Below are 22,725 nucleotides of genomic sequence, written 5' to 3' on the forward strand. Positions count from 1 at the left end.
CCTCTTTTCAACTTCCCTTTTCGATTATCAACACAAAAAAAACACACGGAGTGCCTTACAACGCCCGGATTAATTTTATTTCGTTTTTGATCCCGGCACGTTTTCGGAATGGGTAGTAGAAACGTCAAACGTCAAACTAGTGTCAGTGTCAATCAAAATATGGCATACAAAGCACGGTGATATTTTCTAATTTATCCAATTGGCCCCAAAAACGGTTTTCATTTCAGACTCAAAGAATTCGACGACGTTTTACAGCAAGAGGTTATAGATATCCAGAGGCTCCGAACATTAGCGTTCCACGGTAAGGGGGCGTTCCCTGTCCACCCCAATCTTCACTTATCACTGAATTTTAAGGAATCCCCGACGATCAGGGCAAAAGGGCTCTTTGCTGGCGTCTCCTCCTCAACTACCTTCCTCTGGAACAGTCACAATGGCACTCTTTCTTACAAGAAAAGCGCAACTTGTACAAACAGTTCATAGGTACTGAATCATGAATGAAACCCCACTCTCTCACCCTTGATTTTATTAGAGGAAATGATAGTCATGCCCGGCGCCCAAGAATCCGATGGTGATGTCACGGAAGGCGACCACCCTCTGAGCATCAACCCTGACAGTCAGTGGCAAACTTTTTTTAAAGACAATGAAGTCTTGCTGCAGATTGATAAGGATGTCCGGAGACTCTGTCCAGATATCTCTTTTTTCCAACAACCAACAGAGTTCCCCTGTTTCGAGATCGTCAACAGCAATGATGTGAAGAGGTTGCACACCAGAGTGCAAAGAAGTGTGCTGAAATGCGCCAACGTTGAGAGGAAAGGATTGGGAATCACAAAGGTATGGTGCTATTCAATTTCACACCGGATTCCCATCAAAACGAGAGAAATTGGCGACAAACGGCGTTAATTGTGTTATGTTTACATGCTGCTTCCTTTTAGTAGCAGGTAAAGTGAGTCCTTGCTCTTGTAGTTTTTATTTAAGTTTGCACGCTGAGGCCCCGGGGCCTCACATTTGTTTATTTACAATTCCACTCACATCTGTTTTTGCCAGAACTAATTTATCCCCATCTCAGATAGCGCTATCAGTGAAAAAAGCCAACGAGGATTACGCCCCCATGACCGAGGGCAAGGAGGCCCACTGGGAAGTCGTCGAGCGAATTCTTTTCCTATACGCGAAGCTCAACCCCGGCCAGAGCTACGTTCAAGGGATGAACGAGATTATCGGCCCCATTTACCACGCGTTCGCTTCAGACCCCGATGTGACGTTCAGAGGTGAGATTCGCTCGTTTTACCCCTAAATGACTCGCATTCGCACAGAACACGCCGAGAGTGACAGCTTCTTCTGCTTCACGAATCTCATGTCGGAAATCCGCGATTTCTTCATCAAAAGTCTGGACGAAACGGACCATGGAATCAACAAGATGATGAGTCGGATGTTGGTGCAACTGAAAAACAGCGATTTGGATGTGTGGTTGAAGTTTCAACAATTAGAGCTGAAGCCGCAGTACTACAGTTTTCGGTAAACAAACAATTTGATGGAATTCAATTATTGGGTTTGTTTAGGTGGATCACACTGTTGTTGTCGCAAGAATTTCCATTGCCTGACGTCCTCAGGATATGGGACACGCTATTCTCGGATGAGTCAAGATTCGATTTCCTGATTTACGTTTGTTGTGCTATGATTGTGTAAGTGTCAAGGCTCGAACGCGTTCTTAAAAGTAACTTCTATGGTTTCAGTATATTAAGGAATAAACTGTTAAACGGGGATTTTCCGTCCAATTTGAAATTATTACAAAACTTTCCGTCAATGGACGTGCAGATTATCTTATCGAAGGCTGTCGAATTATCACAACAAAAAAACTAGTTGCCATGTTTTTGTTGATATTTTTTTCCAGAACGCATCACATTAACCAATAGGAAGCGACTACGCTAGTCAACTATTGGTAGTTTGTACCCCACTCCACTGGTGTGACCAATCAGCTCACACCTAATAGAGGCTCAAATGATTATTAACCAATGATTTTCCTCGTTTGAAATCAAACGGACAATCGTCGTGATTAAGTTGCAAGCATTTATTCCTGTACTCGTTATGTTAATCCATGACAACTGAGAAAGCCTATAAGGGCGTTCATAACTTCCACAAGTCAATTTTATACTTTTCATATAATTGTAAGCTATTGAGATATTTTATTAAAGAAATCCATAAATATTATTGTTTCTCACCGCAGATTTCTTTGGCAAAAGTTTGCGCGACCAACAGCGGAAATATTAAACTCGCCTCCGCATATATTTTCACAGGTGTGGCTTCTTTTTTGATTTTCCCCCAAGATTTGGCCTCGTCTGGTTGCGCCCCCGAGTCACTCCCATCGAATTCAGACGCGGTGTTAAGAAAAACGCTAAAATCGGCCCCATTTCTCTGGAAATTTCCCACAGTTAATCAGTTAATTCGATCACCAATTACCATTAAATTCGCGTTGCAAATGTGGTGCTTTACTATGCCTCCGCCAACGATTATCATTCCGGTATTGATCGACTTCATCGCCATCAAATTTAGTTGGCGCAAATCTACAAAAAGTTGAGTTATTTGGTTTTGCGTTTTGCCGGCTGACCTGAGATTATATCAAGGACGAGGCCGGGATTCCTGAAGGAGTGCATGAACATCATGTCGCCAATACTTCCGTCAGTTAGAGCGGGGCAAAAAACGGGGATTTTGTTTTTTGCAGCCCAATAATAAATACTTTCTTCGTTACTAATTTTTTCGCCTAGTCTGGTAATGACTTTACTGGGGTTCCATAAAGTTCCTTGTTTCTGTTCCTCCAACATTTCGTCTAAGATAGGCATAATCCATGTCTCAAATTCGCAGTAATTATCGTTTGGGACCAACAAATTCCCGATTCTGTTAATCCCGTTGTTCCTTAAATGAACGCCGTCTAAATTAAATTTTCCCAGGTATGTGGGGGCCATGCATTTAATAAAGTCTTCCTCGATGCCTCCAGCTGTTGTTACAATACAATCTATCTAAAAATAGAGACTTTAAATACAGAAAAAACGTCTTTTTCTTACCATCTTATTCTGGACTAGAAATTTAATAGTTTCTCTTAAACCACTGGAAACAATGTTAGAGGTGTAACCTAGGAAAATCGTACAATTGCTTTTAACCCCAATAAACGGATCCTCGACGTCCACGTATCTGTCTTCAGGCAAGGGGGCCCTCCGACACTCCAACATCCTGTTGATTTCCTCGACGGCCAGCCCATAATTCGTCGCTTGAAACCCAGTGTGCAGATAACTGTTGAGGAGTTTCTCGTAATTTACACCTTGACCCCAGTCGTACCCGGCGACTTTCTCCTTCAAAAACGAACTGTCTTTAGTTTTTTGAAGCACCGCCTCACACACGGATTCCATGTTTTCAAAAAGTGCGGTTAGGTGTCAAAAAGTTACAAATGTCAATCGTCACCAACCCATGATTCGAAAGTAACTAGAATACTTTCAATAAAATCCTGGAATTTGGACTCCGGACCAAGAAATGTGCTTTGTGGAGAGACGAGAGAGGAGTAGATTGAGTTGTACGTCAAGAAAAACGATTTTACGTCGTATTTTTGAGTGATGGTTAAAACGTCAAAGTTGGCAGCACTGTTTAAAGGGTTTAGGCGCCAACCGCTGAAGCTTTTTCTGGCTGCATTTTTGTTCCTCAAAATCCTTGTAAAGTGCAACAAACGGGCACCACATGTTTGAAATTGTGTAGTGTTGTCCCTCAAAACCATGGCGAGTACGTCGGAGCAAATGCCAACGTCGGATATCATGGAGGCGATATTGAAGGACCCCATAAAAAAGGCGCTAATCCTCCAACTAATTAACAAAGAGAAACACCACCTGGAGAAGTACAAGCGGGAATTATCAGGGGCCAAAACACCACCTGTTAAAAAGCTGAGTAAGCGATCACAGTGTGAAAGCCCCTCGGCGCTGCACCGGCGAAGGGCGCTGTTAGAAATGCAAGAAACTTCCGAGAGTTCTTCGTCGGATGTTAGTGAAGTCCCGTCACACGAAAAAGGGCCGGAGTTGCCGTTCGAAGAACTTTTGACGGGGGTGAGGGCTTATATCGACGTTAAAAGAAACGGGGTGGATAAGTCTGAAGGGATTAAAGCGATTATGAAGTTAATGGGGGCCACTATAAGAGACACCTTCACTGTTGATGTCACACACGTTATTTTTAAGGTGAGGGAAAAAATCGACAACGGGGGATTTTTACTGTTTGTTTCCACAGGACGGGTCTTTTACCACGTACGAAAAAGCGAGACTTCTGAAGGTCCATATGGTTTCCATTCTTTGGTTGGACGCCGTTCGAAGGAACAACGCGCGAGTCCCGGAGAAGAACTATCCAGCTTTTGGGAGCAAAGTCTGTGATCAGAACGTTTCCGTTTTATGCTCGGTGAGAGTTTAACTAACTGTTAAATCTGTCTTCTTTACTTAACAATAATTTTTCAGCAATTTCAAAAAGACTACGAGAGTCTCGTAAAAGACGAAAGGCGCCGCCGCCACACCCTCATGACACCTAAAGCCTCCACAAGTAGCTACCTCACGGCTCGAAACGTGGCTCTTACAGACGACGAAAGCTCTGAAGTTGTACAAAACTCGCCGAATCTTACCTCTGACGATTCTGATTGCGGCGTGGTCGATGGCCACATTACCAAGAGATCGAAGCGGAATGACCTGTTACAACACAAGCAGTCAAGTGACTCAGCTTCGTTACTCAGCCGCGTCCAGACCAACAAAAGGAAGACCATCAATGTTCTATCAAACATGGAGTTGACTCCGAATGTCGTTCCTCCACAGTCAAGCCAAAGAACGGAGGACATTGTGGAGACCACTCCTACTAAAACTAAGTCAAAGAAGGTCTCAACTTCAACTTCACCTTCAGAGTCTTCGAAGTCTGAAGATACGGATAAGACCAGGAGCGATCTCAGCAGGAGAAGTCGGTCGTCGTCACGATCGGCGAAGACTCAGTTTGGACGGAAAACCAACGAAATTGTTGAAACTAGTACGATGTCCTCTTTAAGAATGTCGGATTCTGATAAGACTAGGAGTGATCTTCTGAATTCCAAAGACAGTCTTTCATCGGTGGCGTCAGGGGGATCCAAAAGTCGGACACGAAAATCGAAAGACAACGAACACTGCAGTTTGCGAACTATTAATACGACGATGTCTTCACTGAGACTGAGCGACGCAAATAAGTCTTCAAACAAAGAAAACAGTGTTTCTTCGGAGTGTTCAAGCACCTCTATAGAAGTAAGTCGCAGTATTAACTTGACTGTCTTTCTACGTATTTTTGTAGGATGTTCAGCCACCGCAAAGAAGAAGCCGACGGAAGACAATGGGGTCTTCAAAACCCGAAGAATTCGTTCCGCCGGCGGAACCACACAATAGAGTTTCACCAAGCAACAGCACTTTTGAGTCGCCGAAAAAAAGACTTTCAAACGACTCTTCGGAGACTACCAGTGCCAAACGCGCGCCTCCAGTGAAAGAAAAACAGAAGACGAAAACTGAGAACACTCCACGAAGAAGCAGACGAGTCTCTACATGTCTAACACCGTTGAAAGAAGTTGCGAGGAAGACTCCAAGCATCGATGAGATTGAAGAACCAACGGCGACCACGTCGAAAATGCCAGCAAACGTGAAGACGACGCGGAAATTATACAATCCCGACGACCTCGGCGCGCTGGTGGCGTTGGATGCTGCCAAAGAGCGCGAAGAGTATCGAAATCTACCATCGCAGACGACTCAAAACGAGGGATTTCTTAACCCGAATACCATCAACATCAACTCTAGGAAAAAACCGAAGAAGTTCGGGATAGACAACTCGCACACCAAAGACGATAGTTCTAATCTTGATACAAGTACCGACGAAGAAAACACCACGAAGAAGAAAAAACAGAAGAAAACCCCCCCGAAACCGGTCATTAATGACGGGAGACAAGATTTGATTCTTTTACTTGAGCAAAGTTTGAACCCGGAATCGCGACGTTCTCAGCGATTGTCTCTGAGCCAAACTAAACCAAAATATACTTTTAGTTCGACTACCAGTAGCGTGTCTTCCACAGACTTACCAATTACTCCAATTAAAAGACGAAGCACGTTGGACTTCGTGCCAATTTCGCTGACTCAACAGAAGCGGAAACTGAAATTGGATCCAAAACGCACCACCAGTATCGTCTGTACAAAACTGCACCGTGAAGAAGTGCTGGAGTTTGAAGCTACTGTTGCTGGTTTGGGGCGGTTTTATGTGGAGGACAGCGTTACAAGAAGAACGTCGCATTTGGTCGCTGGGGAGACCAAGAGGACTCTGAACATGCTACGTGGTATTGCGCGTGGGTGTTGGATCCTCCACCACGACTGGGTGAGTTAAAAACCAAACTTTCGACTTTTTACGTCTGTTTTATAGTTGAAGAAGTCCAAAGAGGTCGGCAAGTGGGTCAACGAAGAAGACTACGAACTGACGGAGTTCTCTCCAGCTGTACAGGTTCGTCAGTCTACTGTTTTAACCGAGTTAACTGAGATTCTTGCAGCAATGCCGCATGCAAAGAGAAGCTTTTGGCCCAATGTATTGTATGGATATTTTTAAAGATTGTGGCTACATTTACCTTCCTAGGGAGACCACACCAAGACCTGCGGATCTAAAAGAACTGATTTTAATTTGCAAGGGCCATGTTACTGGTTTGATTGAACGAGCAGACATTGTTGTGGGCATCTTCATCGATGACCAAAGAGTGCAGTGTGTTACGGAAATGTGGGTCTTGGATTCAGTCAAATTTAATAAACTACAATCGGTGAAAAAGTATCTCGTTAAAGCGGACATGGGAAGTGATTCCAGGAAAAGCCCCTGTTTTTAACAAGGCCGGAAAAGCTCACATTATGTGATGTTTCCACCCCTATTTGTGTAAAGGAATAAAGAGTTTTATGTTTTAAGACAACGTTTGTTTATGAGCTTTGTTTTTTAGATGTATTTTTGTTTATTTATTCGTAAAAATGTATGGAAAATCTCTATTTTGCTCCTAAAATGAAGTTTAATTTCCACGATTTCAAAGTGTGCTGTGTTTGTTGCTATGGGTAAAAAGTTTGTTTACATTTGAAGTACAAGTGAAAAAAATGTTATCGTTGACCTCTTATTAATGTCGATATTAATGAATCAGTTTGTGGCAACCTCTAGGATAGGTGGTCTTGACCTGAACACTGTCAAAAAATGTCAATAGTCTTTTCTCAGATTTAGATTGTACATGATTACTATTACTAATATAGTTTATCCGTGTCGCAGTTTGATTTAATCCCTACCACCAAAACTGGTGACCCCGACGTGATTAATTGTTTGGTGGAAAGGATAAAATCATAGACAATATCCGCATCGGTACAAAAAAGTGACGCGAGTGAAGAGTTCCGCAATAACATCATGCCCGATACACCACCACCAACAGGACCAAATCAACAAACGACGACAGTTGCAGCTATCGCACTACCTCCATTTTGGGGAAATACCCCCGAGATCTGGTTCCACTTGGCTGAGGCAAATTTCGACTTAGCCAACCCTAAAATTACGAGAGAAGACACGAAATTCCAACACCTGTTAAAAGTTCTCCCGCAGGAGATCGCGCAAGAAGTGTTTGATGTCATTAAAACCCCTGACCCGACACGACCATACACAAATTTAAAAGAAACAATAATAAACAGGACCTCATTGTCGGAAACTCAAAAACTGAAACAACTTTTGTCCGGACTGGAACTGGGCAGCAGAAAGCCATCTCAATTACTCAGGCATATGAGGAATTTAGTGGGTGATAGACAGTTCGTCAACGATGGTGTACTGCGCGAACTATTTCTGCAGCAGATGCCGTTGCAGTTACAACCAACTCTGGTATCTTTAACCCAATATGCCCTCGAACAAGTGGCAGACATCGCCGACAAGGTTTTGGAAACAACGCCGACCATCGTAACAACGGCAGCAACAACAGCGCCATTTAACTGGCAGAAGCCAACGACAATAGCAGATGAGGGATATACAATCCACTATGACGTTCCACCCCGACCCCCAGCCATGGCGCCATCTACCTCTCATGCAACCAACTGGGCAGCACCACCACATGTTTCGGGAAACGTAACTAACGAACTATTGCTCACCTTACTAAGAAAAATTGATACCTTAGAGACCCGAGTGCAGTCACTACAAGAAGACAGACGTACCCATTTTCGAAACAACTATCACAATAGACCAAGAAGCTCTAGCAGAGGACGAAAGAATACTAACATCTGTTTCTTCCATGCTAAATTCGGCGACAACGCTAGGAAATGCCAACACCCGTGTTCATATCAAAAAAACGACCACAGAACGCAGGAGTAAACGCTACTTCTGCAACATACCCAAAGAACTTTAGGTTGTACGTGTGTGACCGTGTTTCAAAAATCAAATTCTTAGTTGACACTGGATCGGACATGAGTGTGCTTCCTGCTAAATTCAAAGACAATACAACAATCATAGGGCAACGATTCAAATTACAATCAGCCAGTGGTTCTAACATTACGGTTTATGGTGAAAAGACAATTACGCTAGATATCGGTTTGAGAAGAAAATTTCAATGGACGTTTATCATTGCCGATGTAACAGATCCTATAATTGGTGCAGATTTTCTCCAACACTTTCAGATCTTAGTCGACATCTACAACAAGAAGTTGATCGACACAAAGACATCTTTACAAGTTCAGTGCCCAATAAAGAACGCTCCGCATACGGGCATCCGCGCCGTTTTCAGCAACAATCCACAATTCCAAGATTTATTGAAGGAATTCCCAAATGTTATGAAATCCTCCAGTGTCGTACAAGAGCCTAAGCATAACATTTTGCATCATATTGAAACGAAAGGCCCACCGGTTCATTTCAAACCAAGACGTTTGCCACCAGACAAACTAAAAATCGCTAAACAAGAGTTCCAAGAAATGTTAAAAAATGGTATAATTCGACCATCGTCATCACCTTGGGCAAGTCCACTTCACTTAGTGCCGAAGAAAAGCGGCTCGTGGCGACCCTGCGGTGATTTCCGCGCTCTGAACGCACAGACAATTCCAGATAGATATCCGATCCCACATATTCAAGACTTCAGCCATACGCTCAGAGGAACAACAATATTTTCATCTTTGGACCTTGTTAAAGCATATCATCAAATTCCAGTTTATCAAGACGATATACCCAAAACTGCAATCACCACCCCATTTGGTTCATTCGAATTCCTGAGAACTCCATTTGGTCTTCGCAACGCAGCGCAATCTTTCCAAAGATTTATGGACCAAGTTTTACAAGGGCTAGATTTTGTCTATACTTACATCGACGACGTACTAATTGCTTCCAAATCAACAGAGGAACATGTCCAGCACATCAGAACGGTTTTGCAACGTTTCAATGAACACGGCATAATACTAAATCCGAATAAGTGTATTTTCGGCATGCCAGAGATTCAATTTCTTGGAGTAAAGGTTTCCGCAACGGGTATTGAACCACTACCAGAAAAAGTAAAGATCATCAGAGAAACACCTTTTCCTCAAACCTCCAAGCAGTTACAACGTTTTTTGGGTATGGTAAATTATTATAGAAGGTGGTTACCGAAAGCTGCAGAGACACAGAAGCCCTTGAACAGTCTGTTAAATGGATGCACCAGGAAAAACGTGAAAATCACACCGCGTGAAGATGCCATAACAGCATTTCAGAAATGTAAAGAAGATCTTGCCAACGCAGCAATCCTTTCGTACCCAAAACCACACTGCAAACTAAGCATCGCAACCGACGCCTCTGAAAACAGCATTGGAGGAGTTCTTCAACAAACAGAAGAAAATGCATACAAACCAATTGCTTTTTACTCGAGAAAATTGTCAGCATCAGAGAGAAAATACAGTACATATGATAGAGAACTACTAGCAATTCACCAAACGATAGTTCATTTCCGTCATTTCCTCGAAGGCAGAACATTCACAATTTTTTCAGATCATAAGCCTTTAATTTTCGCGTTTAAAAAAAATCCAGATAAATGCACACCAAGACAAAGCAGACAACTCGATTACATCTCACAATTCTCAACAGACATACAACACATTAAAGGCGAAGAAAACTCTCCCGCTGATTACTTATCCCGAATTGAGTGCATCAACACCACTGACTTCGACACGAAACATTTAGCTACAGCACAACAGAACGACATAGAACTCGAGGAACTCAAACTAAATAGCAAATTCAACTTCGAACAAACTACCACAGATCAGGAAGATATTTTAACATATGAGATAACTAACGGCAGAAGACTGTATATACCAAAGAGTTGCAGAAGAAATGTGTTCAATCTCACTCACAACAACGCGCATCCAGGTGTAAAAAACACAGTCACCTTGGTTAAGAAGAAGTTTTTCTGGCCAAATATGAAGAAAGACGCTGTAAATTGGACAAAAACTTGCCTTCAATGTCAAAAAGCGAAAATCAACAAACACACAAGAACACCAATCGGAACATTTAATACTCCTGATGCACGATTCACGCACATACATATTGATATCGTTGGACCACTATCACTATCCGACGATTTTAAGTACCTTTTGACGATAATTGATAGATTTTCAAGATGGCCTGAAGCCATTCCGATCAAGAACATTACGGCAGAAACCTGTGCCAAGACATTGGTAACAAATTGGATTTCAAGGTTTGGTGTACCAGTACAAATTACTACCGACAGAGGAACCCAATTTGAGTCCGCTCTACTTACACAGCTACGAAACCTGATGGGCATCAGCAGAATTAGAACTACAGCATTCCATCCTCAAGCAAATGGTATGGTAGAGAGATTCCACAGGAGACTTAAAACATCCCTCAGATGTCACAATTCTAACTGGACCGAAGCTTTGCCTCTCATATTGCTGGCAATCAGAAATGAAGTAAAAGTAGATATTGAAGCCACAGCTTCCGAAATGGTATACGGAACAACGCTACGACTTCCTGCAGACCTAGTTGAAATGCCAACTACAATAAACACCACCATCGATCCATTAAGTTTTGCCTCCAGAATAAAGGAACATATGAGCCGAATACAATATTATAGAGCAAAACATCACGGAGAACACAAAGTCTACGTACCACCCGATTTGTATTCCTGCAAGTATGTATTTCTACGCGTTGACTCGGTAAAAAAGCCCTTAAGCAACCCATACGAAGGTCCATACAAAGTCCTAGAAGCGTCACCGAAATACTTCAAGGTCCTAATTAAGAACAAACCATCGACGGTTTCAGCAGACCGTTTGAAACCGGCTTACATCGAGGAAGAACCTGCAAGAGCCACAACGTCAGTTGCTCCACCAACTGTTCCCACCTCGAAAAGACAAACAAGCCAAACCGCCAAACCAATGAATCACCAAACTACGAAGAAAATTACAACCAGAGTTGGTCGGCAGGTCAAATTTCCCCAAAGATATGGCGACCTAGTGCAATTTTTTTAAATTTCATTCAATTTTATTTCGTTAGACATAATTTTTGTTAACTCTTCTCGTTCGTCTCTCTCACTGGAGAGGGGGTAATGTGGCAACCTCTAGGATAGGTGGTCTTGACCTGAACACTGTCAAAAAATGTCAATAGTCTTTTCTCAGATTTAGATTGTACATGATTACTATTACTAATATAGTTTATCCGTGTCGCAGTTTGATTTAATCCCTACCACCAAAAGTTTGTCTGAAAAAGGATGCGTTAATGGGTGTCATTAACGCTCTCTTTTTCATTATGCAGCTCTTTTTGTAATTTTGACATTTTGACATATGCAACTAGTATTACACACAGAAATAAAACAAAAACTACGGCATTATCTTCAACTATGTTTCTATTTCTGAATATTTACTTTTACTCGGTAATAAACTTGAACATGCATCGTTTGCGCTTTGGACCACTGCAGCCGGTAGGGTATTATCACAATTTTCCAGGTCCATAATTACGACTTCTGCAACAACTTTTTCAAAATGGTGACACTTGTTGATAAAATTCGCATGTCATTTTTTTCAATGGTAACTATGTTTTTTTATCATAATGATTTCCGTGAAACTCTTGCCCATTTTGTCACCCAAATAAAGGTATTGTGTGGTCAACGATAAAACGTTGTAATAAACTCGTTTGTTAATGGGCGATTAATGATCTCCACTATTAAAGACACTCACTCGCTTCGCTCGTTCGTGCTTTAAACAGTGTCGATCATTAATCGCCTTCATTAACAAACTAGTTTATTAAATAACTATTAATCGCCCATTAAATTAAAGACATAGCTGAAACAGTGTCGTAAGTGAAAATCTCTTCTGCTTACCAAGTCAAAGTGTGGATGAAGAAAGTTGCGACGCGTACAAGAGGTAAATAAAATTTTATTTATAATTATTCAAAACAGATTATTCAATTTACCATCCGTCTTTAAAAGTGTGCCAACATAGCTCAAGTTGATCTGTTTTTAAGTGGTCCTTCAAGGTTGGCTGGGGAAATGTTGGCGCATAGAAATAACGGTGCGTCTGTATACAAGCATTTTATTCTTACACAGTACATTCAAACTTACATATTACATTGTCAACTCCTGCATCCTTGTAGAAGTTAATAGGTGATACCATAACATCCTGAAACCTACATATTTCCTTACAGCCTTCTCGAGTTACGTAAAAGAGACACGTCGCGATACACGAAACAAATATAAATCGCTCATGTTCGTTTAATGCGTATGAAATGTGTATGTTTCTTGCATGTTAATAAATAACTTATAACAACAATCTTTAAGAGAGTGGTAGTTATATGTGTGTATAATTTTTATCAACATCATATGCACGAACGAAAAAATAAAATAAAAAATGAACAAGTAATGAACAACGTGAACCAACTCGCCACTGATGATCGATTATTGCCAGGCGAATCGGCGATTAGTGTGCTAAAGGCAGTTAGATTTGCTCGGTTGTTCGGGTCTCCTGAACCAGGTAAACCTGAGAACCGGGAACGGAACTAGTGGTGACGAAAGTGCGGTGTTTGGCGCGGATCAATGACAGGTTGCTTTCGGCAGTATCAGCACGGTCTTCAGCGGCCTCCAATTCCCTCTGGAAGCGGCGCACGCGGGTTACGCTTTGATGGGAAACACCCTCCTGCAACAACCCCATCAACACCCCCATCAAATCCACCTCTTTTCCATACCTGTTCCTGGAGCTGTCTCTTGAAAACGGACATTTTCACGTTGGCTTTCTCCAGAGACTCGCTCAACAAGGCGATGTTCTTCTGGTCCTCCTCACACTGAATCATGACCTCCTTAACGGTGCGCTCCTTCTTGCGAAGGATCTTGATGGTTTCTGAATGGCGTCTCTTCTCCTCGTCGAGTTCGGCCTCCAAGTCGCGGAGACGCGCCTCGAGTTTGCTAATGATGCGTTTGCCGCCGATGATGGCGTTGGCTTCGACTTCTTCGAGGCGGACGGATAGGTTCTTGACTTCGATTTCGAGGGACTTCTTGATGGCTTCGATCTTCACGACGCGCTCTTGTTCTTCGTGCAAAATTTCGACGGTGTGCTTCAGCTCGGTCTGCAAAAACCCCTTTTAACACCGTCCGGGAAGTTGCGGATTTACCTGGACGCGTTGGAAGCGCTCGTCGGAGATGCGCAACTCCTTGTTGACCTCTTCGTAGTCGGCAATCAAAGTGGAGAGTTCCTGTTCGATCTTGCTCTTGGTCGACGCCAGGTTGACATTGATGGTGGTGAGTTCGTTGATCCTCACTCCAGCTTCTTCGAAGGCTTGTTCGGCAGCTCTCTTTCCACGAAGAGCCTGCAAGAAACTCCGTTACTCCACGTCAACCCCAGGTGATTTATTACAGATTCGTAGTTGCCCCGGATTTCCTCGACTTCCGCGGTGAGAGCTTGAACCTTCCTCGACGTCTGGCTGAGTTGGTCCAGAGTGATTTGCAATTGCCTCTGGACTTCGTCGTAGTGAGCGGTGATCTCGGTGAGTTGGAGGGATTGCTTCTTGATGGTCTTCTGCAAGTCAATGTTGGTCTTGTTGGCGGAGTCCAAGGACATCTCCAGCTCGGTGATCTGGATCTGCAGCTTCTTCTTGATGCGGGTGACCTCGGTCTTAAGTCTGGTTTCGGCTTCCACCACGCGGGCGTTGAGTTGTTCGATTTCGATGCTGGTGGCCTTGCTGCAACAGAACGGACATTGCAAACAGGTGATGCACAATTAGAAAAATTGGACCTGGCGAGGATCCCAACTATTTTTAAACAACGACCTTTACATAAACGCTTTGTTTTCACCTTTTGTCGTAGAAGTACGCGGCGGTTCTTTGGTCGAAACCTTTCAGTTCTTTGCTGAGAACGCCTAGAGGCTCCGCGCACTTTTCTTCCAACTCAGTCAAGAGTCTCTTGTCCATCATTTTCACGTGCTTCGCGTATTTGTGCATGCTGACGACTTGTCCTTCACTCTGAAGCGCGCTGGCGTCGAAGTGGTAACTTCCACCTTGCGCAATATTCTTCATACTCTCCGAATGAAGAAACTGCTCGATGCCTTTCGCCGAGCGCCCTCTGAGAAACTTCTGCGACGCCCTCAGCGACCTCTCCACCTCATTGTCTTCGTCGCGCCGATAGAAACTCAAATCAGCCATCTTGGACTTGAGCGTCTTGATCTGTCGGTCGAGTTCTTTGGTCTTCCGACTCTTCACGTTCACTTTCTCGGTGATGTTAGCCGCCGACACTGATTTACTCAGTTGGAAGGAGCTTTTCGTCGTGGCGGTGAAGTCACGGAGACGCTCTTTGGCACTGGCTTCTGTGCGTCTGGCAATTCGATCAAGAGCGTCGTGGGAATAGCTCTTGACGGCTCCTCTTGGATCGTATTGGCGCAAGCCGCGCTCGTCGGTCCATGGGAGGTGGGGGGGCTTTGTTCTGGCACCTTTCTCTTTCTCTTCAATGTAATCGACCATGGGCTGGTAGAAGTTGATGCCAACCCCGTAATTGTAGTCGTAGAGGGTCGTGGAAGGGCGCCATCTCGAAGGGGAGGACATTTCGAAGCACTACTCCTTGTGGGCGATCGGGGCTCTTTTATACCAATTTCGATACGTTGATCGATGCCAAACCAATTGAGTTTTGCAACGTCAAAACGTATTTTTAGGACGAGCGCGTGCCAGAAATGCAATCAGCAGATAACACCGCGAAGGTTATTTCTCTTCTCTTCGTTTATTTAAAACCCGTCACGTTTCTAATCTAGTTTACGTACCGAATTGCTTCAACTTCTTCGTCTTTTTCTTGAAGGCGCTTTTCGGCTTCGTGGCGGAACTGGGCGAACTCCGAAGACAGGCGTTGTGAGCGCAACTCCTCGGCTTTGCGTCCCTGAAACCAAACATGACTCTCCTTCCTCTCTCAAGACGTAACTTACAGCTTCGGCCTCTTTGTACGCGGCGGTAAGTTCTTCGCGTTCATTCTCCAACCTGCGGAGCTCCAATTCCAACTCATGGAGGCGCCTGGTCAACTCAGTGATGGTATTTCTAGCGTCGCCCAAATCATCGCCTAACTTCTTGTTCTCTCTGGCCAACTGGTCCTTCTGCTCGCGCGTCTTGTCCAGCTCGTGCACAGTCCTCTGGAGCTCCTGCTGCTTGTTGCGCAAGTCCCTCTGAGTCTGCTCGTACAAATTAACAGTCTCCTCGAGTCGCGTCTTCAGATCAATGTTGATTCTCTCCAACTGTTCGACTCTCTTCTGAAGATCCCGAGCGGTGCTGTTGGCCTTCTCCAGGTCGATGATGAGGACCTCGACTTCGGACTGGAGACGCGACTTCTGCTTCTCGAGGTTGTTGATTTTAACCAACAGAGCCTCGATGTGTTCTTCTTGTTCGGTGATCCTCGCCGTGTACTTGCGGCGGAGTTCCTCAACTTCTTCAGCGCGCGCCATGCATTCCGCTTCGAATTTCGACTTGAACACTTGGACTTCGCCATTGGCTTTGACCAGCTGGCGTTCGAGGTCGAGGCGAGCTTCGCTTTCCTCTTCGAGTTGCACGCGGACTGATTCGAGCTCGACTTCGGTTTGGTGGAACTGAGCTTCGAGGATGGCGCGACGGCGCTCGTCGTCTTCAGCGCGACGGCGGGCATCTTCGAGTTGGCTGGCGAGTTGGCTCTTCAAATAAATGGCGTTCTCGAGGTTTACCTAAAGAAGAAGAGTTTAACACTGTTGGAATTAGCTTTGTACGCACCTTGATGTCCTGGACTTCTTTGGTCAGTTCGATGTTCTCTTGCGCCAAACGAGTTTTGTGGGAAGTGATGTCAACGATGGTGCGGTTGAGCTCTTCAATTCGGACGTTCAATTCCGAGATGGTGATCTCCAATTTCTCGCAATGCTTCACGGAAATTAGGCGTTCTTTGTTTAGGCTCTCAACTTGAGATAATAATTCATAGACTTCCGCTTGGAATTTGCTCTTTTCCTTCTCGGTTCTGCGGACAAAACGAAAGGTGGGATTTATTTTGGGACGCACCTCGTTTCGTTATAATTAGACTGTTAACAGGTCGAACTGCAGCTGATCGCATCAAGTGTGGATTTTTAATTATTTCGGAATTTGTAGAAATTGCAGGAAAGTGGTGGCGAGACAAATATGGCTTGGATGGGCAGAGATCGCTATTTATACCAGACGAAATTACACGGAGATGAGCGAATATGAATTCCCAGAAGATTTATTTAAAAAGAATCAGAAAAGTGTACTAAAAACGCAGAAAATAAAAAATAATAATTTTGAAAAATGGTGGATGCGCCGGGGAAAAAATTGTTTAAAATTGTTTTTACTATAAAATGAAGTTTATTCTTTCACAAGTGTGATTAGTTTTTACACTTTTTGAGCCTTGTTGCATTTCATAATGCTTGCAATAGATTTTACGACGTCCGGTATGAAAATTGGAATTTCAGGCAATAAATTCTTTTTAATGGTGCGTTTCGTGCTTTTATTACAAAAACCACAATAAAACATATTTCCTTTCAACAAAGAGTTTTTTAATATAATTTAGTTGCGTTGATGTTAAAATTTTCCCAGTTTTCCTCTTGATAAAAAATATTTTCAATTTTCGATTATTTCATAAAATAAAATTTTCTAAAATCTGGTGTTTTTACTCTATAATTTTGAAATTTTTTACATTTAGTACTTAGGTTTAAATTAATAACTTCCCTAAATTTAGTTGTTTTGGGGTTAAAATTACTAGAGTAACCTTTAATCAAAATATTTCGCAGTTTTTAGTTTATGTAATAAATAAGAGTTTCTAAAATCAATAGTTTCCGCTCTAGAGTTATTCATGAAATTTGGTACAATTAGTAACTAAATCTAAGTTAGAAACCTCCCCAAATTTCATTATTGTGGGGGTAAAATTACCAGAGTTATAAGCTTTAATATTTTTTTTTTGAAATTTTGGATTTACCTTCAAAATAAAATTTTTTAAAAATGTGTATTTTGACTTACAATACTGCAATTTTAGATAATTAATAAGTACCTACAAATTAATAACTTCCTTAAATTTGGTTGATCTGGCATTAAAATTACTAGAGTTACAACCCTTAATAAAAACATTTCGCATTTTTTTGTTCATCCAATAAATAAAAGTTTTTAAAATCAACAGTTTTTGCTCTATTTTCTTGAAATTTGGTACAATTAGTAATTGGATCTAAGTTAGTAACTTCCCCAAATTTTATTTTGCTGTAGGGGTAAAATTACCAGAGTTACAAGCTTTAATTTTTTTTTCGGAAATTTTTGATTCACCTTCATAATAAAAATTCTAAAATTTGTGAGGCTTGATTTACAATACTACAATTTAAGACAGTTAATAAGCAACTCTAAATAACTAACCTCCCCAATTTTGATTATTGTGGCATTAAAATTACCAATTTTACAACTTTTAGATCAAATTTTTTAGTTTATCCAAAAAATAAAAATTTCTAAAACCAGTTTCTTTTGCTCTATAGTTTTAAAATTTGACACAATTAGTAACTAAATTTAAATTAGTAACTTCCCTAAATTTGATTGTTTCGGCATTAAAATTACCAGAGTTACAACTCTTAATAAAAACATTTCGCATTTTTTGGTTCATCCAACAAATAAAAATTTCTAAAATCAATAGTTTTTGCTCTATAATCTCTAAATTCGGTTCAGATAGTAACTAGATCCAAGTTAGTAACTGTCCCAAATTTTATTACTTTGGGGGTAAAATTACTAAAGTTACAAGTTTTAATAATTTTTTTTGGAAATTTTTTATTCAACTTTAAAATTTTTCTTGCTTGACTTACAATATTGCCATTTGAGACACCAAATTACCAACCTTCCCAAATTTGATTGTTGTGGCGTTAAAATTCCCAATTTTACAACTTTTAGTACAAATTTTTTAATTCATTCAAAAAATAAAAAATTTAAAACTAGTTCTTTTTGCTCGATAATTTTGAAATTTGACACAAGTAGTAACTAGATCTAAATACGTAACATCCTCAAATTTGATTGCTCTGACAATCAAATTACTAAATTTACAGCCCTTAACATATTTTTTCGAAAGTTTTTGGTTCATCCCCAAAATAAAAATTAAAATTTTTCTCTTTTGGTCTATAATTTTGCAATTTAGCACAATTAATAAGCAAGTTTGAATTAGTAATCTCCCCAAATTTAGTTGATGTAACGTAAAAATTACCAGATTTAACATTTTTCTTAGGTTAATTTTTTATTTATTCTTAGAATAAAAAATTCTAGAATGTGTCTCGTTTGACTTACAATTTTGTAATTTGACAGACTTAATAAGCAACTCCAAGTAACTAAATTCCCCAAATTTGATTGCCGTGGCGTTAAAATTACCAAAGTTACCCCCCATAGCATATTTTTCAAAACTTTTCGGTAAAAAAAAATTTATAAAATCAGTTTCTTTTGCTCTACAATCTTGAAATTTAACACAATTAGTAACTAGACCTAAGTTAGTAACCTCCCCAAATTTGATTGCCTTGGCATTAAAATTCCCAGAGTTACAACCCTTAATAAAAATATTTTCTAGTTTTCGATCCATCCAACAAACAAAAATTCCTAACTCCTGTAGTTTTTGCTCCATAAAATTGAAATTTGACCCAATTGCTAACTAAACCCAAATTAATAACCTCCCCGAATTTGATTGCAGTGGCATTAAAATTACCGAGTTACAAGCCTTAATAAAATTCCGTGTCTATTTGCGAATGTTTTGCTTCGTGGATTTACGAGAACATCGACTACAGTTTCCGCCATAAAATCGCTAAATTCAGTTCAAAGGAAATGTACTTCGTGTTTGTGTTCCGATTTGAGGTTTGTTTGATTTAGTTTAATTTGTAGGTAGTCGCACTGACAAAAGAAAACGAATTTTAGGACTAATTTCTGGAAGAAAAACTTTTTTTTTCGCCTCATTAAAAAGCAATGAAAAAACGCATTTATGTTCCGAATTTCAGTTTTTAAAAGTGTTTATTCAATAAACAAGAATTGATAGCTTTTTAATGTTAAGTGCAGGAGGGAAGTTTGTTTAGTTTCAGCTAATTTCAACATCTGTCAGTCAGGTATGTTCGAAAACATGTTCTTGCAATAAAAATATGTGCGTTTGACTTCAAGAATTTGAACCAATTTCTGTTGAAGTTGTTGACCGCCGCACTCCCCACCCTCCCGTCATAAATCCCTCATCGCCTCACTCATCTTTTTAAAATTCCAAACAAAACCCAATTTTCTGGTATTTTAAACACATTGTCTGCCAACGCTCCCCTGGCCGCGTTCCAAATAAAACCGTCTCGAAACCTATCTAACCTGGATTTGGCCTTAGTGATCGAATCGATTTGTTCCTGAAAATCGACAACAATTTCCTGGTGCTTCCTCTTCAAAATCGCCGCAGTTTCCTCGGACTCCAAGTGGACGTCTTCGAGGAGTTTCCGCAGCTTGAGCAGTTCAGTGTCGCGTTTTTTGTTGATTTCGAACTGAAATTTTCTCGTTAGCGAACGAGGTGGTGGAAGGGGATTTTACCTGGCTCTCGGCGCCACCTTCTGCTTCTTCCAGGCGCTCTGTCAGTTGGATGACTTGCACGCTGAGGTCGGCCTTCTCCCGCTCGATCTGTGGAGAGAAAAATTGAGATTTTTGGGGCTCAAAACGGCGCGCTGCTCATGGTGTAACCTTGAGATTGGTAGCCCCATTGAGCGGGTTTTTCGCAACGGAGCCCCAAAAATAGAATTCGCGAGCGTGGCCGAGTGGGTCCGAGCGGATTTTGGCGAGAATTTCGGGAAAATATCGGGATTGGCGCGCCGCCAAATCCTGGGGGTAATTGAGGGTAAAAACGCGCGCGTTTGATTGGGTAATCCGTACGTGGGTTTTTCACTGTTTTATTTTTGGCTCGGAAAAGCGAAAATTTGATACCGGGTGAACCTTGCCAAAAATCGAAAATAGAAGTGTGAAAGCAGCGTAACCTAAATAAAGTGGTCTAAAAGCGGCGCTTTGCGTAACGCGCATTTTTCATTCAGTGACTCACCCTGGATCTGAGTTCCCTCTCGATTTCAAGATCTTCATTGAGGAGTCGGATTTTGTCCTGTAAAAAATGTATTAAATCGTGTTAATCGTATTTATGTGATTGTGTGTCACTGGGTGTCACTGCGCACTGCACAAATCGCGAAAATAGCGCGCACTCGCCACTTTTTACCTCTAATCTGGTAAGGGCGCTTAAGTCGGCGCTGTATTCGATGCTGACGTCGGCCGCGCCGCCCCCACTGGAGCGGTAGGTGTACTTGGAAGTCTTCGCTACTGAGGAAGACATTGTTGCGAATTCTTGGGAAATTCCTAGTTCGTTTTGGTTTGGTGCACTGACCGTCGAAATTTCAGTGTAAGAAACCCGCGTGCTGCGCCGCCTGACAGTGGTGGCTAAGTCGTTCGTATGAGCGTCGCGACGGCGAAAGCCGAAATAAAGTTCAACGCGGAGGCGGCGCCTGCGTTTTAATGCTGCGCAGCGGCTTGCGCAGCTCTGACTCAAGCGACAAACATATTTTTGGAAGGACGCAATGGTATTTTTGGCGATTGTTTATGCAGTTTTTGTGCATGTTGATAGGGAAGGAAGTGGGGTGGAATCGTCGGCGATGATTAGGCCTTATTTATACAATTTTTGGAAGGAGGATTAAATTTGGCTTGTTTTGGTTACGTGGCAGGAAGTCAATTGCGCGATGAAAAACATGGCTTAACTTTTAACTTTGAGGTTTATGAGTGCGCCAACGCTTTGCTTTCGTTTTAGATCTTTTGGAATTAAGGAATTTCGGTTGGAACTTCTCCGCGGAATTTCAGAAATTCGGGAGTCTTCGAAGGATCCAAACATAACTCACATTTTTCACATAACTTTGTTTGTTATGTTTTTAGGTGTCCCACAATCTCTAGTTTATTTAGTCTACACTCTACATGATACTTCTTTTACTCCTTCAGCTTATTTACTGCTCAGATTCTAGTCTTTCTAACTTTTTTCTGTGATCCACAGTGACGCCGCAGTGATCAAATTTTGGGAGATTAGCATCTTGAGGTTGCTTATTATCTACGTCAAATTGCAAAATTGTAAGTTAAACTGGATAAGTTTTAAAAAAATTTGTTTTAAAGGTGAACCAAAATTTTACAAAAAAAAAATATAATAGCTTGTAACTTTGGTAATTTTTTTTCTACACTAACAAAATTTGGGGAGGTTACCAACTTGGATCTAGTTACTAACTGTACCAAATTTCAAAATTATACAGCAAAAACTACTGATTTTAGAAACTTTTGTTTATTGAATGAAGTAGGAAAGTTTTGTGTAAAGGATAGTAACTCTTGTAATTTTAATGCTAAACTAACCAAATTTGGGGAAGTTACTAATTTAGATCTAGTTACTAATTGTGTCAAATTTCAAAATTATAGAGTAAAAGGAACTAATTTTAGAAATTTTTATTTTTGGATAACTCAAAAAATTTTTATCTAAAGTTGCAAAGTTGGTAATTTTAACACCACAGCAATCAAATTTGGGAAGGTTACTAACTTTGATCTAATTACTAATTGTACCAAATTCAAAATTATGAAACCAAAACTATTAATTTTAGAAACTTTTATTTATTGCATGAAGTAGGAACTGCAAAATTTTTGTATTAAGGGTGATAACTCTGGTAATTTTAATGCCAGATTAACCAAATTTTGGAAATTGCTAATTCAGACATAGTTACTAATTGTGTCCAATTTCAAAATTATAGAGTAAAAGGAACTAGTTTTAGAAATTTTTATTTTTGGAAGAATTGAAAAATTTGTACCAAAAGATGTAAAATTAGTAATTTTAACGCCAAAGAAACAAAATTTGGGGAGGTTACTAACTTGAATCTAGTTATTAACTGTACCAAATTTCAAAATTATAAAGCAGAGGCTCTTGATATTAGAAAGTTTTATTTATTGGATGAACCAAAAACTTCGAATTTTTTTATTAAAGGTTGTAACTCTGGTAATTTTAATGCCAGATTAACCAAATTTTGGAAATTGCTAATTCAGACATAGTTACTAATTGTGTCCAATTTCAAAATTATAGAGTAAAAGGAACTAGTTTTAGAAATTTTTATTTTTGGAAGAATTGAAAAATTTGTACCAAAAGATGTAAAATTAGTAATTTTAACGCCAAAGAAACAAAATTTGGGGAGGTTACTAACTTGAATCTAGTTATTAACTGTACCA

At 41.0% G+C, this 22,725-nt stretch overlaps 5 protein-coding genes across 5 annotated transcripts; 2 read left to right on the forward strand and 3 right to left on the reverse strand.

Moving 5' to 3' along the window:
- The first annotated feature begins 12 nt into the window (after positions 1–12).
- On the forward strand, positions 13–2,085 carry LOC148180117 (TBC1 domain family member 13). The gene is made up of 8 exons (XM_088050893.1): positions 13–176; positions 228–301; positions 355–480; positions 530–831; positions 1,067–1,265; positions 1,311–1,512; positions 1,557–1,679; positions 1,731–2,085. The coding sequence occupies exons 1-8, from the start codon at positions 109–111 to the stop codon at positions 1,855–1,857; spliced, it is 1,221 nt and encodes a 406-aa protein (XP_087907019.1). The 5' UTR covers positions 13–108; the 3' UTR covers positions 1,858–2,085.
- Positions 2,084–3,443, reverse strand: Dhps (Deoxyhypusine synthase). The gene is made up of 4 exons (XM_088050895.1): positions 3,057–3,443; positions 2,603–3,011; positions 2,455–2,558; positions 2,084–2,409 (listed from the first exon to the last, which is right to left on the reverse strand). Exons 1-4 carry the CDS (start codon positions 3,396–3,398, stop codon positions 2,203–2,205), a joined length of 1,062 nt encoding a protein of 353 aa, XP_087907021.1. The 5' UTR covers positions 3,399–3,443; the 3' UTR covers positions 2,084–2,202.
- Positions 3,444–3,613: 170 nt separating this feature from the next.
- Positions 3,614–6,883, forward strand: LOC148180119 (uncharacterized). Its single transcript, XM_088029698.1, has 6 exons — positions 3,614–4,208; positions 4,258–4,422; positions 4,479–5,279; positions 5,326–6,387; positions 6,433–6,510; positions 6,557–6,883. The coding sequence occupies exons 1-6, from the start codon at positions 3,756–3,758 to the stop codon at positions 6,878–6,880; spliced, it is 2,883 nt and encodes a 960-aa protein (XP_087885824.1). The 5' UTR covers positions 3,614–3,755; the 3' UTR covers positions 6,881–6,883.
- A 5,667-nt stretch (positions 6,884–12,550) lies between these two features.
- LOC148180120 (paramyosin, long form-like) lies at positions 12,551–20,968 on the reverse strand. The gene is made up of 11 exons (XM_088050650.1): positions 20,702–20,968; positions 20,534–20,590; positions 20,035–20,121; positions 19,822–19,988; positions 16,240–16,477; positions 15,432–16,193; positions 15,273–15,385; positions 13,881–14,205; positions 13,639–13,833; positions 13,216–13,593; positions 12,551–13,166 (listed from the first exon to the last, which is right to left on the reverse strand). The coding sequence occupies exons 1-11, from the start codon at positions 20,813–20,815 to the stop codon at positions 12,969–12,971; spliced, it is 2,634 nt and encodes an 877-aa protein (XP_087906776.1). The 5' UTR covers positions 20,816–20,968; the 3' UTR covers positions 12,551–12,968.
- LOC148180121 (paramyosin, short form-like) lies at positions 14,314–15,261 on the reverse strand. The gene has a single exon (XM_088050651.1). It carries the CDS (start codon positions 15,058–15,060, stop codon positions 14,314–14,316), a length of 747 nt encoding a protein of 248 aa, XP_087906777.1. The 5' UTR covers positions 15,061–15,261.
- Positions 20,969–22,725: the final 1,757 nt, after the last annotated feature.

This window comes from Gnatocerus cornutus, chromosome 2, assembly GCF_029298725.1.
Source record: "Gnatocerus cornutus isolate USDA-ARS CGAHR chromosome 2, icGnaCorn1.1, whole genome shotgun sequence".
NCBI lineage: Eukaryota > Metazoa > Arthropoda > Insecta > Coleoptera > Tenebrionidae > Gnatocerus > Gnatocerus cornutus.